The sequence below is a fragment of the Rosa rugosa genome, chromosome 2 (genome assembly GCF_958449725.1).
Source record: "Rosa rugosa chromosome 2, drRosRugo1.1, whole genome shotgun sequence".
Lineage (NCBI taxonomy): Eukaryota > Viridiplantae > Streptophyta > Magnoliopsida > Rosales > Rosaceae > Rosa > Rosa rugosa.
In genome coordinates this window covers 28440525-28461165 of record NC_084821.1, presented here as the reverse complement: position 1 = coordinate 28461165, position 20641 = coordinate 28440525, and the positions used below count along the sequence as shown (strand labels likewise).

At 36.9% G+C, this 20641-nt stretch overlaps 1 protein-coding gene across 2 annotated transcripts; it reads left to right on the top strand.

Moving 5' to 3' along the window:
• The first annotated feature begins 3485 nt into the window (after positions 1-3485).
• On the top strand, positions 3486-16355 carry LOC133727807 (wax ester synthase/diacylglycerol acyltransferase 4-like). 2 transcript variants are annotated; one of them, XM_062155206.1, is made up of 5 exons: positions 3487-3738; positions 3859-4437; positions 4666-5013; positions 11385-11522; positions 15986-16355. In XM_062155206.1, exons 1-5 carry the CDS (start codon positions 3550-3552, stop codon positions 16136-16138), a joined length of 1407 nt encoding a protein of 468 aa, XP_062011190.1. In that variant the 5' UTR covers positions 3487-3549; the 3' UTR covers positions 16139-16355. The 2 variants fall into 2 exon arrangements, with proteins under 2 accessions (XP_062011191.1, XP_062011190.1); XM_062155207.1 differs by lacking the exon at positions 11385-11522 and having other exon boundaries at positions 3486-3738.
• Positions 16356-20641: the final 4286 nt, after the last annotated feature.

Below are 20641 nucleotides of genomic sequence, written 5' to 3'. Positions count from 1 at the left end.
CTTGGTTTGGAACTTTATGTATCAGAATTATTAGTGGCATTTACTTGGTGTACTGTTTGTGAAATTTTCCCTTTATCTTTTGTATTAGAATTGCTCTGATAACTTAAGGGATTGATCGATGTTATTAAGTTGAGACATGTACTTGTGAAATGGGAGATGTTGTGATTTGGGGAGCAGGGTGGCTCTAGGAGAATAAGGATGGTTTTTTAGAAGTGTAAATAGGTTTTCTACAGGTTTTGGGTAGTCCATTTTTAGGGGGAGCGGTGCCAAATTTTCAGTAGAGTTACTCCTAAGGTGGGGCGCAGGGCCACCTGGGGCAGGTATTGTCAGTTACTGAATGGATAATGGAGGATTTATTAAAGCGCTAAGAATAAATAATTATATTGTTAATAATTAATTACCTCAAGGCCTCTAAATTTCTTCAAAATATCCAAGAGCCTAGTGGTGAGGTACCAAGATGAAGAGTTTCTCTGTCACTTGATTATATTATGTGCTTCCCACACAAAATCCAGTGGCTTTGTAACTTCACTTGACTTGGGCACCGAGACGGGCAAGAACACAATTGGATTTCCCCAAGACTTGTTTGTTTCGATCAACATCTCCTGCACTGACTTGTAACTCGCAGCAAGTCTACTATTCAGCAACACCAATGCGGTGCAATTCTGGCTACTTGATTTTTCATTATCCATCTCTTGAATGTACATTCGGATGCCCAGAAAGATTGTTCCTGAAATCACATCATTTTTCGTCTGCATGCAACCAATTGTACCTACGTTAATGAAAACGTGTTTCACTGACAATAATTTACATGTACATAAATCAGAAAGAATGTTAACTTTTTTGGTTCCTTTTGTCATTCCCAGTTACCCTAATGGAATACATCAACTGCAAATCAACACTGCTCCGCCAAAATTAATAAAAAGATGTACGTAGCTCATTAGTTATTAAGGTACCTGAACAGCTTATCAAAAATGGATGTTTGAACAACCAAGTACCTGAACAGCTTCTTTGTTCAAACATCCATTTTTCTAAAAATAAACGTGTGAAACAGGTACCTGAATAAAGGGCAGAAGACTACTTACCTGAAAGAGAGGGGATTGATCAGAGATGATGGCTATTGATAAGAACCACTGCCTAAAGCCTGAGAACGATAGTTCGTAGGATCCATTAATATATGTTGATCTTTCTTGATTTCTCAAGCTAGAATATTATTACTCAGAGGGTATAAATGCCGGAGGCAGCTAGAATACGCAGGTTGTAACTTCCAACCTCTAACGGCATCAAATTTTTTGATAAGTCTTTTTTTTTTTTTTTTTTGGAATAAATTTTTTGATAAGTCTGAAGTACCCACAATAAACACTTCACCGCTCTTTCATAAACAACTGCAGAAGAATAGGAACTGCAGTACAATCCTTCATATAATCTCTTTCATATAATTTTTCTACAATTTTGGATTGAATCATCACAAGTCCCGTGGTGTTTCCCAAACGTCAAATTGTTGGCCAGCCTTAAAACTCGCAAATACGGCAAATACCCGAAAGAAGAATTTTTCTCTCTCACCGACGTCACAAGAGCTTCTTCAAGCAATGAATTCGATCAAGGTCTTCTTCTTGAAGAATAACCAGATCTGAAATTCAAACATTTTATCTATTGTTTGCCTTCATCTCGAGAACGATGCCAAGCTTTGAAAAAATTTCAAATCCTGGGATTCATTAACTAACGATTTATGCATGAGAGCAGGACAGAAAAAAAAATAAATAAAATAAATTCAAACACTCCCAGCTATTAAAGGATTTGATCAATTAGTCTGTATAATCCTGAAAACGATGAGGATGTTATCAATTCTGAATAGCCTATGTACGTAATCATGCTCGATCTAATGACATTGACTTTCTTCAAAGCCCAGAAAGCTTCAAGCCTACTCATTTGAAAGAGGAAAAGATAAAAGATAGTAGCTTGTTTCATGTTGTATGCGGTTAAAGTGTAAAGGATATTGTTAGGGTCATTGGTGATGAAGAAGAACAAGAACAAGCTGAAGCAGTATCTGGAATTCTGGATAGAGGTAACACTCTGCCAAAAAGAAATAGTAACAATAATAATAAGAGGATAAATAATAAGTTTTTTTTTTTTTTTTGGGATTCCAAGTTCAAACCGTCTATGACCGACCTCCGTCTGCTGAAATTACCGAATACCCCACTATCATCCAAGAGTGTGGATAGCGTTCCGCCAGCAATGCACAAGAGGTGTAAGTTACGGCTTGCGTATCCCGAAAGAAAATGAGCTGTCCCTATTAAACCTATCCCTATTCTGTCACAGCTCTCATATTGTCACATCTGTCTATTAAATTTAATAGTGTTAACACCGTTAAGTTAATATATATCAGTTTTAGTTTTTAATAGAAAATAAAAGAAAAATTAATTATTGAAGAAGTACAAAGCTCTCCGGGCTGGGCTCTTCCTCATTGTTGTCTATTCTAATTCATCTTCTCTTCTTCTTTCTTAATCTCTACAACAAATTTTCTACTTGTTTCATCACAACAACAATCTTGCTATGTACTTTTAAGTTTTAATCTAGTTGTAAGCTTGTTTTTGCATAGGAGAGGATGAAACAAAATTAGATTTTTGGTCAATTAGAACTAAAGCCTTTTCTTTTTGGTCAATTTGATTTTTCTAGTTTCTCTTGCTTCTCTCTGGTAAGTCCAGGCCTTGGTGCTTCTTTCTTCATTCCCAGGTCCCTAAATCACTTAATCTTCATTCACCGATTTACTGTTCATTCCCAGATCCCCCAACTTCATTCGCCATTGTTGAGAATGAAGAGCAGATTTGAGACCCAGGTTTGTTGATAAGGAATGTTCTCGTGCGAATGAACAGTAGGGATCTGAAAAAATGAGAGTTTAATCTTAATATATATATTTTTTCATCTGTTCCGGAAAAGGAAATTTTTTTTCTTTGTAAATTATAGTCAACACTTAACAGAGTTAGTGGAGAGATAGATTAGTGACCAGCTGTCAAATGTTTACTGGTGTGACAGGGAGTTTAGGAACAGGTGATTTCCTCTCTGTTTGTAAATTATAGTCTAGTCAACTTCTCCATAAATGCCATCAATTAATCATTAATGCCATCAAAATAGCCGGCGTGTAGGTCTGCTTAATTAATTAGCTAGTTGCAACCACCACAGGTGGTCGAGTTGGTAAGAGCCTCCAGGTGTGGAACCTTCACACCCGGGTTCGAATCCCGCCGACGCTTATTGGAGTTAAATCCCAGTATATTCTTGGTGGCCAGGGGGGAGGAAGCGTTCTGACATGATTTCTCGGCACGGATTAGTCTCTGAGCCTAGGAAGCCTTGAGGAACCGTGTGATCTCGATAAAAAAAAAAAATAAATAAAAAATTAGCTAGTAGCACATCACCCAATCACATCTATCGACGTATGGATTTACCTCTGCTGGTTCAACGTAAGCATTATATACTATATGGTATTATATATAAATATATATACTACCTACCACACGCAGACACAAACATATACACCTGCAAGCTAGATCAACTAAAATGGAGTTTGGCGAAGGAGGACTACTACAAGAGCCGGTGAGCCCGGGTAGTCAATTAGTCAACAGCTCTGTCTTATCTCTTGCAATTCTTGCCGTTTTGGAATCAGAAGTTCCAATCGACGATTCTCAAACTTTTTTGCTCCTTAAAAATGTCTTCCTCCAGATTAATCCACGCTTCTCTTCCATCATGGTACTTCTCTCTCTCTCTCTCTCTCTCTCTCTCTCTCTGGACTAGGGAACCAAGTAATTCCCTAGATTTCTCTCATGTCGACATTAATTACTTAATAATTTGTAAAATTAATAAATGCAGGTTCAAGGTGTGGATGAAAAGAATAAGCAGTGGAAGAGGGTTGAAGTGAATCTGGAAGACCATGTGCATGTCCCCATTTTCCCCTCTGGAATGTCACTTGAATCATACGATACTTACTTTGATGAGTATATAACGAAGATAGCATCAGAAACATTCCCACAAAGCAGGCCATTGTGGGAACTTCATCTTTTCAAGTACCCAACAAGTCATGCAGCTGGACAGATAATATTCAAGATCCACCATGCCCTTGGCGATGGCTACTCTCTCATGGGTGCTCTTCTCTCTTGTCTCCAAAATGCTCAAAATCCTTCTCTTCCCCTGACATTTCCTTCACTAAAGGGTGCAAAGAATGAAACTAATAGTCGATCTCGTGTGTTTGAGTTTGTGCCTAAGATATTTTCTGCCGTTATCAACGATGCATGGGATTTATGTTGGAGCATTCTGAAGGGCACTTGGGTTGAAGATGATCGAACACCAATAAGGTCCGGCGTTGATGGAGTTGAGTTTCGACCTTTGTCCGTGTCGACCTTGATGCTGCCTATTGAGGAAATTAAACTTATCAAGAACAAGCTTGGAGTGGTAAGCTTGTTAAATTTTAGTTACGTACCTTAATAACTAATGAGCTACGTACATCTTTTTGTTAATTTTGTCGGAGCAGTGTTGATTTGCAGTTGATGTATTCCATTAGGGTAACTGGGAATGACAAAAGGAACCAAAAAAGTTAACATTCTTTCTGATTTATGTACATGTAAATTATTGTCAGTGAAGCACGTTTTAATTAACGTTGGTACAATTGGTTGCATGCAGACGATAAATGATGTGATTTCAGGAACAATCTTTCTGGGCATCCGAATGTACATTCAAGAGATGGATAATGAAAAATCAAGTAGCCAGAATTGCACCGCATTGGTGTTGCTGAATAGTAGACTTGCTGCGGGTTACAAGTCAGTGCAGGAGATGTTGATCGAAACAAACAAGTCTTGGGGAAATCGAATTGTGTTCTTGCCCGTCACGGTGCCCAAGTCAAGTGAAGTTACAAAGCCACTGGATTTTGTGTGGGAAGCACATAATATAATCAAGAGACAGAGAAACTCTTCATCTTGGTACCTCACCACTAGGCTCTTGGATATTTTGAAGAAATTTAGAGGCCCTGAGGTAATTAATTATTAACAATAGGAAAATGATTTGTGGCCTCAATGAGGCCTAAGATTTGTGGCCTCAATCTTAGGTGTCATGCCATGTCACCTACACACATCACTAATTTGTCATATCATGACATGTAATTCTTGAGAAAAAGACAATCTTATCCTTCCAAAATCTAATGAATCTAAGTTACTTTGGCTTTCTTCTAAACAAAAATTATTTTGGTTTTTTTTTTTCATTTTTTCTTTTCATTACTCTCATGCTTAGATTTAAACAACAATTTTTTTCTTCAATCAAGAATGGAAAAAAAATTCATGTAATTCAGTCAATAGATTTGCACATACACTCGATCAATAGATTTGCATAACACATGTATATGAATTCAACCTTTGTTGGGTTCTTGTAAATTTTGAAAGTATAATGTGAAAAGTACATATTCATATGATTATATGTATTCTTATGTTAATTTTTTTTTCTTCTCTATATGTAGCTAGGGTTTACATGTTATATTTTGAGTTTATTATTATTTTTGTTTGTTTTTTTTCCTTATATTTAGATTTGTAGATGATAATTAATCGATGAAATTTTTTCTTACCTCTTAATTTGGACATATGTATTTTTCAAATTCAATTTATTAATGCTATTTTTTTGGAGGAAATTAATCAATATTTGAAAAGAAAAGTTAATATGCCTATTTCTTGACTATATTGATGCTATTTGGAAAGAAAAATGATAGGAAAGAAGTTAATTAAATGAAGAAAAATAATTGTCAAAGAATTTATAGACATATCTCTTAAATGAATACATAATTAATAGCTTATCTTTTTTTTTCGTCACCTAATTTAATTCTTTAATGTAATTGATTCATCCCCTAACATCTAAAATGAAATTTAAAAGGGTAAAGTTGGTGTTGCAATAGTATGATGTGACAAGATTTATTATGTGGAATTGAAAATAAAATTTGAATTTGCTTACATGACATGACACCTAGGATTTGAGGCCACAAATCTTAGGCCTCATTGAGGCCCTATATCATTGCCCTTAACAATATAATTATTTATTCTTATCGCTTTAATAAATCCTCCATTATCCATTCAGTAACTGACAATACCTGCCCCAGATTTCACCTTGAAACCTGAGGTGGCCCTGCGCCCCACCTTAGGAGTAACTCTACTGAAAATTTGGCACCGCTCCCCCTAAAAATGGACTACCCAAAACCTGTAGAAAACCTATTTACACTTCTAAAAAACAATCTTTATTCTCCTTGAGCCACCCTGCTCCCCAAATCACAACATCTCCCATTTCACAAGTACATGTCTCAACTTAATAACATCGATCAATCCCTTAAGTTATCAGAGCAATTCTAATACAAAAGATAAAGGGAAAATTTCACAAACAGTACACCAAGTAAAGGGCACTAATAATTCTTATACATAAAGTTCCAAACCAAGCATTTCGGTACACGAAATCTGAAACTCAACCCACTATCAGTACACGACGTCAATGACGCCGTTAATTTGACACCAAAATGTCCATATGCCCTCAGTTCTTTTTTTTTTTTTGGGAAAATTTCGCAAACAGTACGTAAGGTAAAGGCCACTAATAATTCTTATACATAAAGTTCCAAACCAATCATTTCGGTACACGAAATCTGAAACTCGACCCACTATCAGTACACGACGTCAATGACGCCGTTAAGTTGACACCAAAATGTCTATTATGCCTTCAGTTTTTTTTTTTTCTCTTCTTTTTTGTTTTCCTTCATTTTTATCTCTTTCTTCTTCCTTCTTCCAGATCCACGAAACCCACCTCTGTTCTTCATGTGAGAAGAAGCCCGAGCTCACCCACTTTGAAACCCACCTCTGTTCTTTAGTTTTCCTTTCTTTCTTTCTGATTTTTCTTCATCTATTCGATTCCTCCTTCCTCAGATCCCTCTCTCTCTCTCTTTCTTGCTGTGGATCCGGAAGAAGGAAGAAGAAAGAGATAAAAACGAAGGAAAAAAAAAGAACAGAAAAAACAAAAATTATTAAAAAAAAAAAACTGAGGGCATAATAGACATTTTGGTGTCAAATTAACGGCGTCATTGACGTCGTGTACTGATAGTGGGTCGAGTTTCAGATTTCGTGTACCGAAATGATTGGTTTGGAACTTTATGTATAAGAATTATTAGTGGCCTTTACTTGGTGTACTGTTTGTGAAATTTTCCCAAAGATAAACAAGGAAAATAGAGATAAGATAAATATGCGGAAGCTGTGCTGTTGACTATGCCTCGACTCCATGTACGCCTGACCTCCACTAATCTGGTTTGCAAACTGGGCAATTGAAACCGAAGGGCCCAGGGGAAATTAGTATTGGAAAACACGTTAGTGTGAGTGGATAAAAATAAATAAACAAGATAATTTAAATGAAGTAAAGTTTTAATACTTTCCCACGTATTTGAACTTATAAAATCTCGATGCATGCAAGGTTTATAAAACATACCAGCCGCGCTGATTAAGAGTAAACATAAAGTATGGGGAAGATGAATATCACCATACAACGAAGGATCCGGAGCCTTCTAGTCTTTGTGCTCAACTGCAACTCACAAACACAAAGTAAGTGAGGAGGAGGCCTATACAAAACACTCAACTGCAACCCAGGTGAGGAAGAGCCTAAATAAAGCAACCCAAGTATGGTGAAGAAAAACCTTTGAAAATCATAAAATCCATAAAGGTTAAGCAAAATCTTGCAAATGAAGGCACGAGTGCAATTTCCAACAGTACTCGGAAAATCTCAAGAGAAAACAAATAAAATTCAACGACGAGTCCCACACGCCAAAATATTCTCGAATCAATAACAAATAAGCGAGATTAAATTATAAATTGTAAATCATAAACAATAACCCAAAACCGAAATCATCCCTAAAGCATTCCCAATGCCAGAACTGCAAGCCGATAAAATAGTCGAGAAATATAAATCCATCGAAAATCCCATTTTCAAAAATCTTTCAGAAATTTCAAAATCGAAGAATAAAAATAAAAATATAAATATTTAGTTCCGGAAATCACCTCGGAAAATAATTCGTCGAAACTCAACCTAAATCATAAGTCCATATGGCAAACCAAAACAGAATCCGAAACCAAAATCATAATCCAAACTCAAATCCGTATTCCAACGCAAATCATAAGCTCAATGGATGATATGATAATTAAATAAATCGCTAATTCAAAAGAATATAAATGCATGCATCAATTAAAATTAAAGTCCACTTATAGTACGATTTAGGCGACCACGCATACAGGTTTCTTCGTCGAGCAGTAGCTCGGTACGTTGTCCTGTACACAATTATAACTCGTAAACAACGATTCGAAAATAAGTACGATCCTAAAACAAAACCTGAAAACCCCTCGTACAAATAATTCGTCGAATATCTGAAATCTAATCAGAATCAACCCAAAATTCTAGGGTTACGCCAATTTAATTATTCTAACATCCCAGTAAAAAATGAAGACGATCCAACGGTCGGATATCCTCAAATCACAACTCGAAAATTCAAAACTTCAGAAATTCCCATCATTTTCAAAACTTGCACCGAATGCTACAAAATTCATATATACACGCTCGTAATAATATGCTCGGCCCAAACAACCAAAACAAGACGCTAGGAACGGCTGGACGCGCAGCCACAGACAGCTGCGGGTGGACCCCACGCGCCGCCGGTTCCAACCTGAAATTGGGTCACCAAATCACATCAACATGATCCTCTCACATTTCATCTCCAACATATTTCATAACTACAACAAAGCTCAATCTCAAGTCTATAAATCGGAATTTACGTCGGAAACCCGAAAACCCTAGATTTTTCTCCTGAATCGCCGCCGGGTAGGCCGGAAAGCTTTGTGCCGATTCGGGTTTCTCTCTCTCTCTCTCTTCGATTACCCAAAGTGGAAATCCCCCAAAATAGCAACTTCTATTTCTAGAAACACCTAATAACACGTTCAAGAGTTTTCTAAAAAATTACAAGACTGCCACTGCGTTTAAACCCTTATAACTTCTTCATTACAAATATGATTTTAACGTGTCGCATGTCCATGAACTCGGTTTAGCGTGTTCTACAATTTTCTAGAAGAAAGTTTCCTCAAAAACTAACCTGAACAAAAAGTCAACTATTGAAACCCCCTAAAAAGTCTAAAATAAAAGTAAAAAATAAAGATAATTATCGTTTACCGTCCAAATGATTAGTAAACGGATAAATTTGGGTACAAAGTGTAACATAAATTTTCTATTTGTATCCTTAAAAAAAAACACTAACTTTCTATTTGTCATTTTTCTCTTCTTATTATCAAACCAAGAGCAGCCTCTATTTCTACCAAATAAAACATGCATGGATAATCAACACCAGAAGGTATATATACCGGTAAACAAAAGCATCTAAATCATAAACTCATAGAAAAAATTCCATGGATAAAATGGAAGAATAAATCAAGTAGGAAAAGAAAGAAAAGCGCAATAAAATTCAAAAAAAAGAATGAGAAGAAAATTAATGAATGAACTATCAAATTTTGCCAAACAGCAAGGGCCGGCCATTATTCCTAACATCAATTAAACTCTAAGTACAAAAAGAGTTTGATTCTTACAAGTTCCAGTTAATCTTGGGAAACTTTAATTAAAGGATTAAATACTATTTAGTCCTTGAACTTTTAACTTAAAAACACTTCAATCCTTAGCCTTCTAATTTCACACGTTTTGTCCTTGTACTCTCAGAATTTGGACCAATAGGTCAATTCCATAACTCTCCGTCCAAAAACTCCGTTATGTTGCTGACGTGGCAATTCATCTGCATCAAAAAGTCTATTACACCTCACATTCCTTTTTTTTTTTTCCCTTAATTATTTTATTTATTTTTTTTTCTTTCACTTACTCGATAAGTTGGACTTCTCTCTCAACCCCTCAAATCTCTCCACCCTTAAACCTCGCCGCCCCAAACTCTGAGCCACCATGGGTAGTAGGGAGGTGAAATGGAGTTGGATCTTATCTCCATCGATCTCACCTCCCCTCGAAGCCCGAGGAACCTACCTAGCTTTGGCCTCATCTCCATCGATCCCACCTCCTTCAAGCTCAACCTCCGGCTCCTCGAATTGGTGAGACGAAGAATATGGATGCAAGGAAAGGTCAGAGAAGTCGAAAAATGGACTAGGGTTTTGCAGGTTTCCATTGGAGAAATGGGGGATTTTCAGATATGGTTTTGGGCGGCGGAGTAGTGGCGGTGGGGATGAAAAATTTATGGGTTTTGAGGGTTGGGAGGTGGTGGTTGGTAGAGAGAAGAGATTAGGGGTTTTGGAGAGAGGGTGAGCAGAAAATTAAAAAGAGATAAAAATTAAAAAAAAAATAAAAAAAAAAAAAAAGAGAAAAAAGAAATTAAAGAAAAAAAAAAAGGAATGTGAGGGTATAATAGACTTTTTGATGAGGACGAATTGCCACGTCAGCAACATAATTAACGGAGTTTTTGGATGGAGAGTAACAGAATAGACCTATTGGTCCAAATTCTGAGAGTACAATGACTATACGTGTGAAATCAGAAGGTCAATAACTGAAGTGTTTTTTGGTTAAAAGTTCAAGGACTAAATAGTATTTAATCCTTAATTAAATTATTAAAAGCCTTCTCCTCTTAACGTGTTCTTTTTCTTCCTCAACTTCTCGTGTTGAGTTGCGCGCTATTGAAACTGATATAAATGGTGACGATGGTTGGTTAAATAAAGTTTACTTGATTGTTAAAAAAGAAAAAAAAATAGAGAGTCTCATCTCGCTCTATATATTTAGAGTCTCATCTCGCTCTAAAGCCTAAAATAGAGAGTTACTTAAGAGTCTGATGCAATTTCTAAAATGAATAAAAAGCTAATTATGCTACCTAAAATAGCTAAAAATGTTAAATAGAGAGTGTGCTAAAGATGATCTTATATTCTGAATATAATATCAACTTAAACTTGAAAACAAAAAAATAGTTAACCTGATCATCTATCTAAATATAAAAACTTAGAACATCTTTAGCAATGCTAGCCATTTTTTAGTCAAATTTTAGCTAAAGTAGCTAAAAAGTCATTTTAGCTAAAGTAGCTAAAAAGTCATTTTAGCTAGCCACTTTAGAAACACGTCTGTATCAGTGCTCTCTATTTTAGCTAATTTTGAATTTATATTACTTTTTAAATGAAGATTAAATAGTTTAAATGTATTTCTAATTTAATAAAATAACTCAAAATGAATGTTTTAAATTATAGAGAGTCTCATCTCGCTCTCTATAATTGACAGAATAGATAATTGACAGAAGAGATAATTGAATAATTTTTTTAATGTACTTCAAATTTTTGACAGAATGTAATTCTATTTTAACGGTGTTGTTTTTGTAGGTAGTATCTAACTATATCTATAATACACTCAAAAACTCAAGCACAGGAATCACAAATATGATTGGACCATTGGAACAAATGAGTATCGCCAATCACCCCATTAAAGGAATTTACTTTATAGTGACCGGTGCACCTCAGGTATATAAAAAAATTATTCAACTATTTTATTTCCCAAAGTTTTATGTATATTTATTTTTTATGAAGTGATGTATGCTTGTTAATTTATATCATGCATGATAGAATCACCTTAGATTGTTTAAATGGACTTTCACAAGTTTTCAGCAACACCTAGCTAGCAACATATCAAAGTTGCCCACAACATTTTGAACATAAGTGGACACAACTCAATTAAGTATATTGTTTGCAAGTAAACTTGAATCATAGTTAATGAAATATTATTTTTCTATATCAACATTTCGATCATAAATTAGGCATGAATTTCTTTTAAAATCCTAAAAGAATTTATAATCGTCATAATGCATTTTTTAAAGGATTAGATTCATGACATCTTCAAATCCATTATTTGTCCTAAAAATTTTAGAGATAGTCTCATGAGGCCTACTTTGAATAATTTGCTCATCAATTTTATATATAGGATGATGAATCTCGTGTTGCCTATTCATATACCTTCTTGTTCATCCATAGGGGCTTTTTTTTTTTTTTTTTGAGAGAAAAAGAACATTCATTCAATCACCAAAACCATACATTTGGGGGGGACATAGACCAAACCCCCAAGAGAAGACAGTTACAAGTACCATGAGCCGATAGGGGCTCAACTATAACTGCAATACGCCAATTTCCAAGGTTATTTAAACCAAATTTACCCGAGTTTCTCAGTAAAATCTTGTAATCAACAGCATAAGAAACTACGTCATCTTCGACACCGTGTCTTAAAAGAGCCAAGACCACGTGCAAGGATCGCATGTCAGCATATTGACACCAAGAATAAACCAACCATAAACCTAATCGTCCCCGGGTATGACACCATAACCATGGCACCACAAAATAAACCAACCCCAGCTCAAAAGAGTGGGGACTTATTAACCCTAACCAAAAAACCCTAACAAAACCTAAAACCCCAATAAAGAAAAAGAACCAGCTGCAACCCTCTCCTTCCTTTCCCCAAAGCTTCGACACCAGCCTAAGAGCAATCAACAGAAAACCAAGAATAGCCCAGCTGATCTTCTCATCTCCAGGCCACCACCCCCCTCCACTCACCCCTCCATCAACCCTTTGCCATAGGGCCTGACGACCACCAACATACCACTGTCCCCATCCATGGTTAACTGACCATCGACACTAATCACCGCTCCACCAGCCATAGCCACCATACATCAAAATCAGATAAGCCCAGCCTTTGAATCCTTGTCTCCCCGTCCACCATCGTGCTCCATGAACCGCCGCCGTCACCGTAGGGAAGCAAAAGAAATGCCGCACGACACCACGCCCAAAGCAACAACATCCCCGCTCGGCTGCAGCCACCATACTCTGACTAGGCAGAGCCTTCATCAACGCTGGGGAGCCACCGGACGAGGGAAACCACCGCACGAAGAAAACCAAGTTTTGACTCCGACTTTTTTGGAACCAAAACCTAGAACTATTTTTCCTTCATAGAATATTACGCTCATCCATAGGGGCTTGAAAAACGCATATAAGATTAATGTTTATTTAGTCCTTACTAGCCAAGAGACGAGGCTAAAAATATAAAATTAAGATAAATGAAATTCTATTTACAATATATATATATATATATATATATATATATATATATATATATATATATATATATAATCTTGCTCAGGTGCGGATATCCGTACCTAAGCAAAAGGTACGGATATCCGGTTTTTACCCAGTTTTTGATCACATATTTACATCTTAACCGTTCAGTTTTTAGGTCCTAATGTATAGATCATCTCTACAAATTTTCAGCCAAATTGATAATCGTTAAGGCATCCAAAACTGCAAATTACACGAACGAACCGAATCTGTCGAACAGGAACCGTTCGTGTTCATTGTTGTAAATTGCAGTTTTGAATGCCTTAACGATCATCAAATTGGCTGAAATTTTGTAGAGATGATCTATATATTAGGACCTAAAAACTGAACGGTTAAGATGTAAATGTGTTATCAAAAAGTGGGTAAAAACTGAAAATCCATACCTAAGCAAAAGGTACGGATATCCGCACCTGAGAAGCCCTGTATATATATATATATATATATATATATATATATATATATATATATATATGCAGGGCCTTCTAGTGAGGGATCCATTTTTTTGGCCATTTTTTGAGATTGATTATTTGACCAACATTTCAATCACTTATCAACATCTCCACATATAGATGAATAGATCAATTCTGCAAATTTTCAGTCAAATTGATAATCGTTAAGGCAATCAAAATTGTGATTTACAATTATAAATATGAACGGTTCAGATTTGACAAATTTGGTTCGTCCATTGATTTAATCTAATTCGATATCTTAATGATCACCAATTTGACTGAAAATTTGCTGAATTGATATATTCTTAGAGTCCTAACTCCTAAGAAGTTAACAGTTGAGATGCCAAAATGCGATCGAAAAGTGAGTCTCACAAGGATCCTTTTTTTTTTTGTCATTTTAAGGGATCCCTTAGTAGAAGGGTCATATATATATATATATATATATATATATATATATATATATACAACCTTGCTCAGGTGCGGATATCCGCACCTAAGCAAAACGTACGGATTTCTCATTTTTACCCACTTTCCAATCATATTTTCACATCTTAACCGTTCAGTTTTTAGATCCTAATGTATAGATTATCTCTACAAAATTTCAGCCAATTTGATGATCGTTAAGGCATCCAAAACTGCAATTTACACGAACGAACCGAATCTGTCGAACCGGAACCGTTCGTGTTTATAATTGTAAATTGCAGTTTTGGATACCTTAACAATCATCAAATTGGCTGAAAATTTGCAGAAGTGATCTATACATTAGGATCTAAAAACTGAACGGTTAAGATGTGAAAATATAATCGGAAAGTGGGGAAAAACTGGAAATCCGCACCTTTTGCTTAGGTGCGGATATCCGCAGCCAAGAAGGGCTGTATATATATATATATATAGTCTTTTAAAAATGCTCTTAACAAAACAACCTGATGCTCTGTTACCAACAACATGATTTTAGAAATTTAGCGACGTAAAATAAACTCATAAAAGTTACTCTAAACCAATCTAACATCACAAGCAACAAAGTTAACCAATAAAAAATTGAAAGAAAAAAAAATAGCAGATTAGCAAATATCACATGACTATTAGGGTAGAAGCAGGGCTTCTTAGCAAATTAGAGATCTATAGTATAAATAATGTTTTTCTAATGATTATGATCTATTGTGGATAAAATTCTATTTCTTTAATTTTTGATTTCATTTTCTAATTATATTTCTTTTTCTTAAAGTAGTTTTTTTTTATGCTAAATGATAATAAAGACCAACGATTCTTTGGAATATCTGATGCTCCGAAATCTTTTACCAAACAAATAGTTAGAATAGTGACATATTTCATAATATAATAGATTCAATGTTCTAATTGCACAAATTCGCATGAGATATTTATCCTTTTTTGATGATTAAGAGTACACACTCTCATATTTTATTTTATAAGAAAAACTTCGCTCTTTTTTTTTTCCTGTTCTCAAGGGAAAAGACTATCTAGTTGATTAAAGCCACTACATCAAACCTAGTATAAATTAGTACTTGTTAGGAGACTTGGGTTACTTTATAAATTTCCTACCCCAATGATCAAACATGAGTGAAGAACAACACAAGAATTGGTAGATGCGGTTCAATCTAGATCAACCTATGTCCCCGGCAATGGAGATAATCACTTCACTAAACAAGATGAAGAATTACAATTAAAGAACGTTTTATCTTCTCCTCACAATCCGAATTCTTGATAGAAAAATTCATAATACACTTAATCTCTCAAGCTTGCAACTCTCTTAAATCTGTGAATTGATCCACATAAAGACCTTTCGAAATGATGTCTATGTATGTGGCACCTCTTAACGTCTATTTCCACTTGTACGAATTGTTGTCTCAATGGCTCCCTCTTGAATGAGTACTTTTCAACTCACAAAGTGAGAATCTTCAAATCCTCACATATTCTCTAAGGTTTACAACTATATGATCTCGACAAACAAACAAACAAAATTGTCCAAAATAAAAACACACAAAAGAAGTATAAATAAGAGTAGTTTGGACGAGCTCATCTAAATTAGTTAATATGAGAGTATCGTCCTGACAAAAGCCGATCGAAATTGAGATTTTTAAATCTTTTATGTGTATACCTAAACGGTACATCATGATCATTTTAGTAGTTGTAAAAACTATTAATTTATTTGTTACAATTGGAGAGTGATAATATGTTCAATTTATTTTAGTAAACAATTTGCATTGTAAAATTATAGCATGAAAATTCATTAAGCACAAATGAGCTGAACAAGCAGGTTGAACCTAATGGTTAATCTAAGAGTTTATCTTAGGTTTTTCTCATCTAACTACAATCATAATATCTTCTTTTTTCTTCCTTACATTTGTGCTCTTGTAGTGTCTTGCTATAACAGCAATGAGTTATATGGGAAAGCTAAGGATTGCCTTCGAAGCTGAAAAAGGCTTCATAGATACCAATGTATTGCAAGCATGCCTGAAAGATGCCTTTCGGGTGATATGTGAAGCTGCGAATGAATTTCCTATCAAATAAAGACAACGTAGTGATTGTCACGTATAGAATATTTGTAATGTAATTTTGGGAACAAATATCGGAGTTCCCTTAAAATTGACATTAATGAGTCATTCGCTAGTAATTTTTCATAAGCATTCATGTATTGTGGTTTGCGAACCAATAATTTTCTTAATGATGATCCTTTAGAATATATATTTTGAATTTTAATAAAAGAATTTCCATTGTTTAACTTTTACTTTTACATCACTTAGCTTTTCTTTTCACTTTTTTTTTTATTTTTATTTTAATAAAGGGATTTGAAACCCAGTCAAACTGGGAGGTTCAGCCCCACGTCCTTGTTATTATTTATTATATTTTGACGAATCAGGTGGGACGTAATACCTATACCCTGAATATTCATAGAAGCATTACACTTATCCTCATAGAGGACATTATGTAAGAAACCAGGGGTCTCATCTAAAAACATATCAATAGTATGATCTAAACTAACAAAGTGAGCCAATCTATTTGCTATACTATTTTCACCCACTAGTTGTGTTTACTATGCGTGGCAGTGGTTCTGGCATTCTAGCTTCAAAATCGACCTTGATTCTTGTCCGGGAACACATATTGGTGCTTTACATGCTTAAATTATAGTGTTTGGTTGAGAATAGGAGAATCGGAGTTTTGTAGGTTTCACTGCTACTTCGGGTTCACTGTTCATGATGGTCTTTTGATTTTTGTTTAATCAATTTCCGATCATTTAAGAACCTCAGATCATGATTCTTATTGTTGGGTATAATTGAATTGGAGATTAATAATAACTTGAGTGATCAGAAGGTTAAACTAGACTGTTCGAAGAGTATGAGCAGTTTTGAGGTTCATTTAGTTCATTGTTTTTTGACTTTTCTCTATCATCCTATCGAGATTCCCAGTTCTTCCTCCTCCTCCTCCCCTTTCATCTAATAGCAGAAGCCTCCCAGTTCTTCCTCGTCCTCCTCTTTCATCAAGTTTTTTCATCCTCCTATTCTTTCTTCTTTTTCATTCATCTCCTTACATTTTTCTGTAGTTCTTATCATCTCCATCATCGGATGCACTTCATCAGATGTAATCATGTAAATGTGATTAATCATTGGATTTGCATCATCTCGGTCATCATATTCATACTCCAGATCCGGCGACTTCCTCCGAATTCTCGCCGATATCGACGATTTCTTCTCTTTTCTTTGTTTTTCATCTTTTTTTTTTTTTTTAAATAAGGGCTGGTGCAGCTGCCCTCAAGCCTTCATTAATGAAGCTGTTGAATACAATGGGAGGGACATAAAGCCTAAACCCCGAATAATTAACAACGAGAGAACATCCTGAATAATAACAGGAGCCTCTACTAAATTTATTTATTCAAACAGGCACCAACTAGCAAGGGTTGACAAACCAGATATCTGGGCAACTCCATTTGCTTCACAATAGTGACACAACGGAAAGATAAAGCTCATACAAAGCCATAAAGCAATTAAACCTGCTCTCCCATTATGCTGTCGACTAGAAACACCTCCAGCGACACTTCGTTTCATCCTGCCACTAGGGGGTTGCGTCCATTTGATAATGACTCGCCACTTCTCTAGGACAGACAAGGCACTTTGAGTGCATACACCGACATTTAGCCAAACTCTCCCTACAATAACTTGATAGGGACTTATTATAAACAAAATTGACAATGAAATAAAAATTAACTTATAACAAAACAAAGCCAAAGCACCAACAACCCAACAAGAACCCCATGACATGATCCAGGCCCACCAACCAGCCCAAAAACCCAACGGATACACCAGGCCCGAAACCCCCCAAATCCAACACCACCAGATCGGCGTCACCCCCCCACCACCTCCACCACGCCGGCAGCCCGCGACGACTAGCCTCCATATCATTGAAAACTAAAACCAAAAGAGTAGGACAGATCTGGACTTAGACCGCGCTAATACCTGATCAATGTTCTTAATCTCTTTCACCATTGCACTCGCGGCAAGAAGAGCCAGTCGTCGCCACCGCCTGCTACCCAAAACTACCACCAGCCGACGCCAAACCAGGTGATGCTTCCACCTAGCAATCCTATTACCCTTCCGCAATCTAGACCGGATCCGATCTGGTCTTGAATCCATCGAGCCGCTCACCCATTCCCCGATCACCATCACGCCAGACGAACTTGTTGCTCAACCATGGAGGAACCCATGAACACAAGACCCGTCCGACCACGCTCGTCCCATGCCGGCGAGGCCAGAGGCTCGCACAAACACGGCGGCGCAGCCGGACGAGCAATGAAGCAAAGGGGGAGAAGGACAGGATAGGTCGCGCGTGAGGCGCGTTCTGTAGAAAATACTTTCAACATTTTTAGTAGGATGAAGTTCAATTTTGTTAGATCTGCAACTATATCTGGAGATCAACTTTTGAACCACCAACTTTCATGGTGGGTTGACCGGCGGTTGCCAACCTACTATACCGAGTTCTAGGTTACCGACTAGTTGGTAAACCGATTATTCGGATCGGTAACGGTATCAGATTTGAGATACCGACCCCTATCGGTTCGGCAGACGGTTTGAGCAAATCTGGGTCGGTTTAGTACCGAATCCAGCCTAGAAATAACTATGTCACCAAGCATATGTAACACCCTCTTTGAGGGCCCACAAGCCATGGTGGGACCCAACCACGATATGCATCCCATAACCCGATGTCTGAGCTACACCGTGGTAGTCCGAAGTGCTCAAGAGCTTGCCGGGAAGCCAACTTCCCAACCATGTCAATATGCCTCGACAACATGCTTTGAAGACTAGAAGGACTTCTTGTCCCACATTGAAGAAAATGTAAAGGAGAGTGGCTTCCTTCTTTATAAAAGGGACCGCTCCTCCCACTTAGAATCCACTCCATTAGTAATCCATGTTGGGCAGCAAGGCCCAAACACATATAGTGCAATATTCAAGTGGACGTAGTCTCCCGCTAAGGCGGTAGATGAACCACTATACTTCTCGTGTCTCACTCTCTCTCTCTTTTCTCTAACGTTAACTAGACTCCCGCAGATCCTAACGTTAACATTGGCGCCGTCTGTGGGAAGCCGAAATAATGGCTTTGTCACTTATCACGTGTTAAGTTAGCTTAACAGAACTTTCTTATTTCTTCTTTGAGTTATAATTTGATCGCTCACAGGGCACCAATTTTCTTTGATCATCACTCAATGCTTTCAAATTAGGACTAAATTCTGCTTACTACCCTGTACTTTCAAGGGTTCATCAGTTCAGTCTCTGCACTTCTAATTTAATCAGAAAAGTCCTTGCACTCTCCAATTTCATCAAATCAATCAAATCCATCACCACTCCATCAATTTTCGGGGAAAATTTCCAAACTACCCATCTGCATTCACAACATTGACGCGTTGGCGGGCTGCCTAAGGATGGGTAGTTTGGGAATTTTCCATGTGAGAAGGTCCCACGTCAGCATTTTAACAGTGAAAATTGACGGAATAGTGACGGATTTGATCGATTTGATGAAATTGGAGAGTGCAAGGACTTTTCTGATTAAATTAGAAGTGTAGGGACTGAACTGATGAACCCTTGAAAGTACAAGGTAGTAAGCAGAATTTAATCCTTCAAATTATCATCAGCTCTCAGACTCTCAGTGGCTTCCTTCGTTACGTCAAGTATCACACTTGTCGGTAACACACACAAAAAACTATCCCATCTTTGGCGGTAAACACACAAAAGTATCCCATACTTGGTGGCGGTAAACAAAAAAAATTCAACATAAACTTGTTCCCAGTGATTGCAAAGTTCTAAGCTGCACCGCCAAGCCCCATCCGCCTGCAATCATGGCGGCCCATCAAGCTTCGATAAAGCCTTACAATCTTGGCGGCCCGTCAAGCTTCGATAACATTATCTAGTGTAAGCATCATAAAAACTACTCTGGGCACCCATAGGGACTGCTCCTCTCTTGTTGGCTATGCTTTCTTATCGGTCCTGAAGCAACATGCCACAACGATAATCATCAGCGGCAACTACCAAGCTGCATCGCCAAAAGTCATCCGCCATCCGCCAAGAGCCTCTCTCTTCTCACCAAATCGCCAGGACAATGAAGCACCGCCAAAGGCTTTGACGGACTGCCAAGCCTTGCATTGTCAAAGTAGAAGAGAAGCCTGGGCAGATCCCAACAAAAGCCGGTCAAGATCATTTCTGGTTTGTACAACCATGCCCAAGGCGAAGTTTGAATCCTGTCATTCACCAAGCTTGTCGTCACAGCTAATCATTCCTGTCAATTAATCAACCATTCTTGTCGGAACCTAATTATAAACCTTCGAGCTTAGAATTCAAACTTCACTGGTCAAACTTGTAGATGCGATCGATCATCATACACGGGCAGCCTCGAGGTCACAGCTATCTAATTCGAAGACCTAGTTTCGTCAGACTTCAGTTGCAACCAATTTCAGCAAGCAATAAGATAAGTCTTGCTTTTATGTCTGCATTTGATATTTTGACACAAGGCCCTGTGCCTATGCAGAAA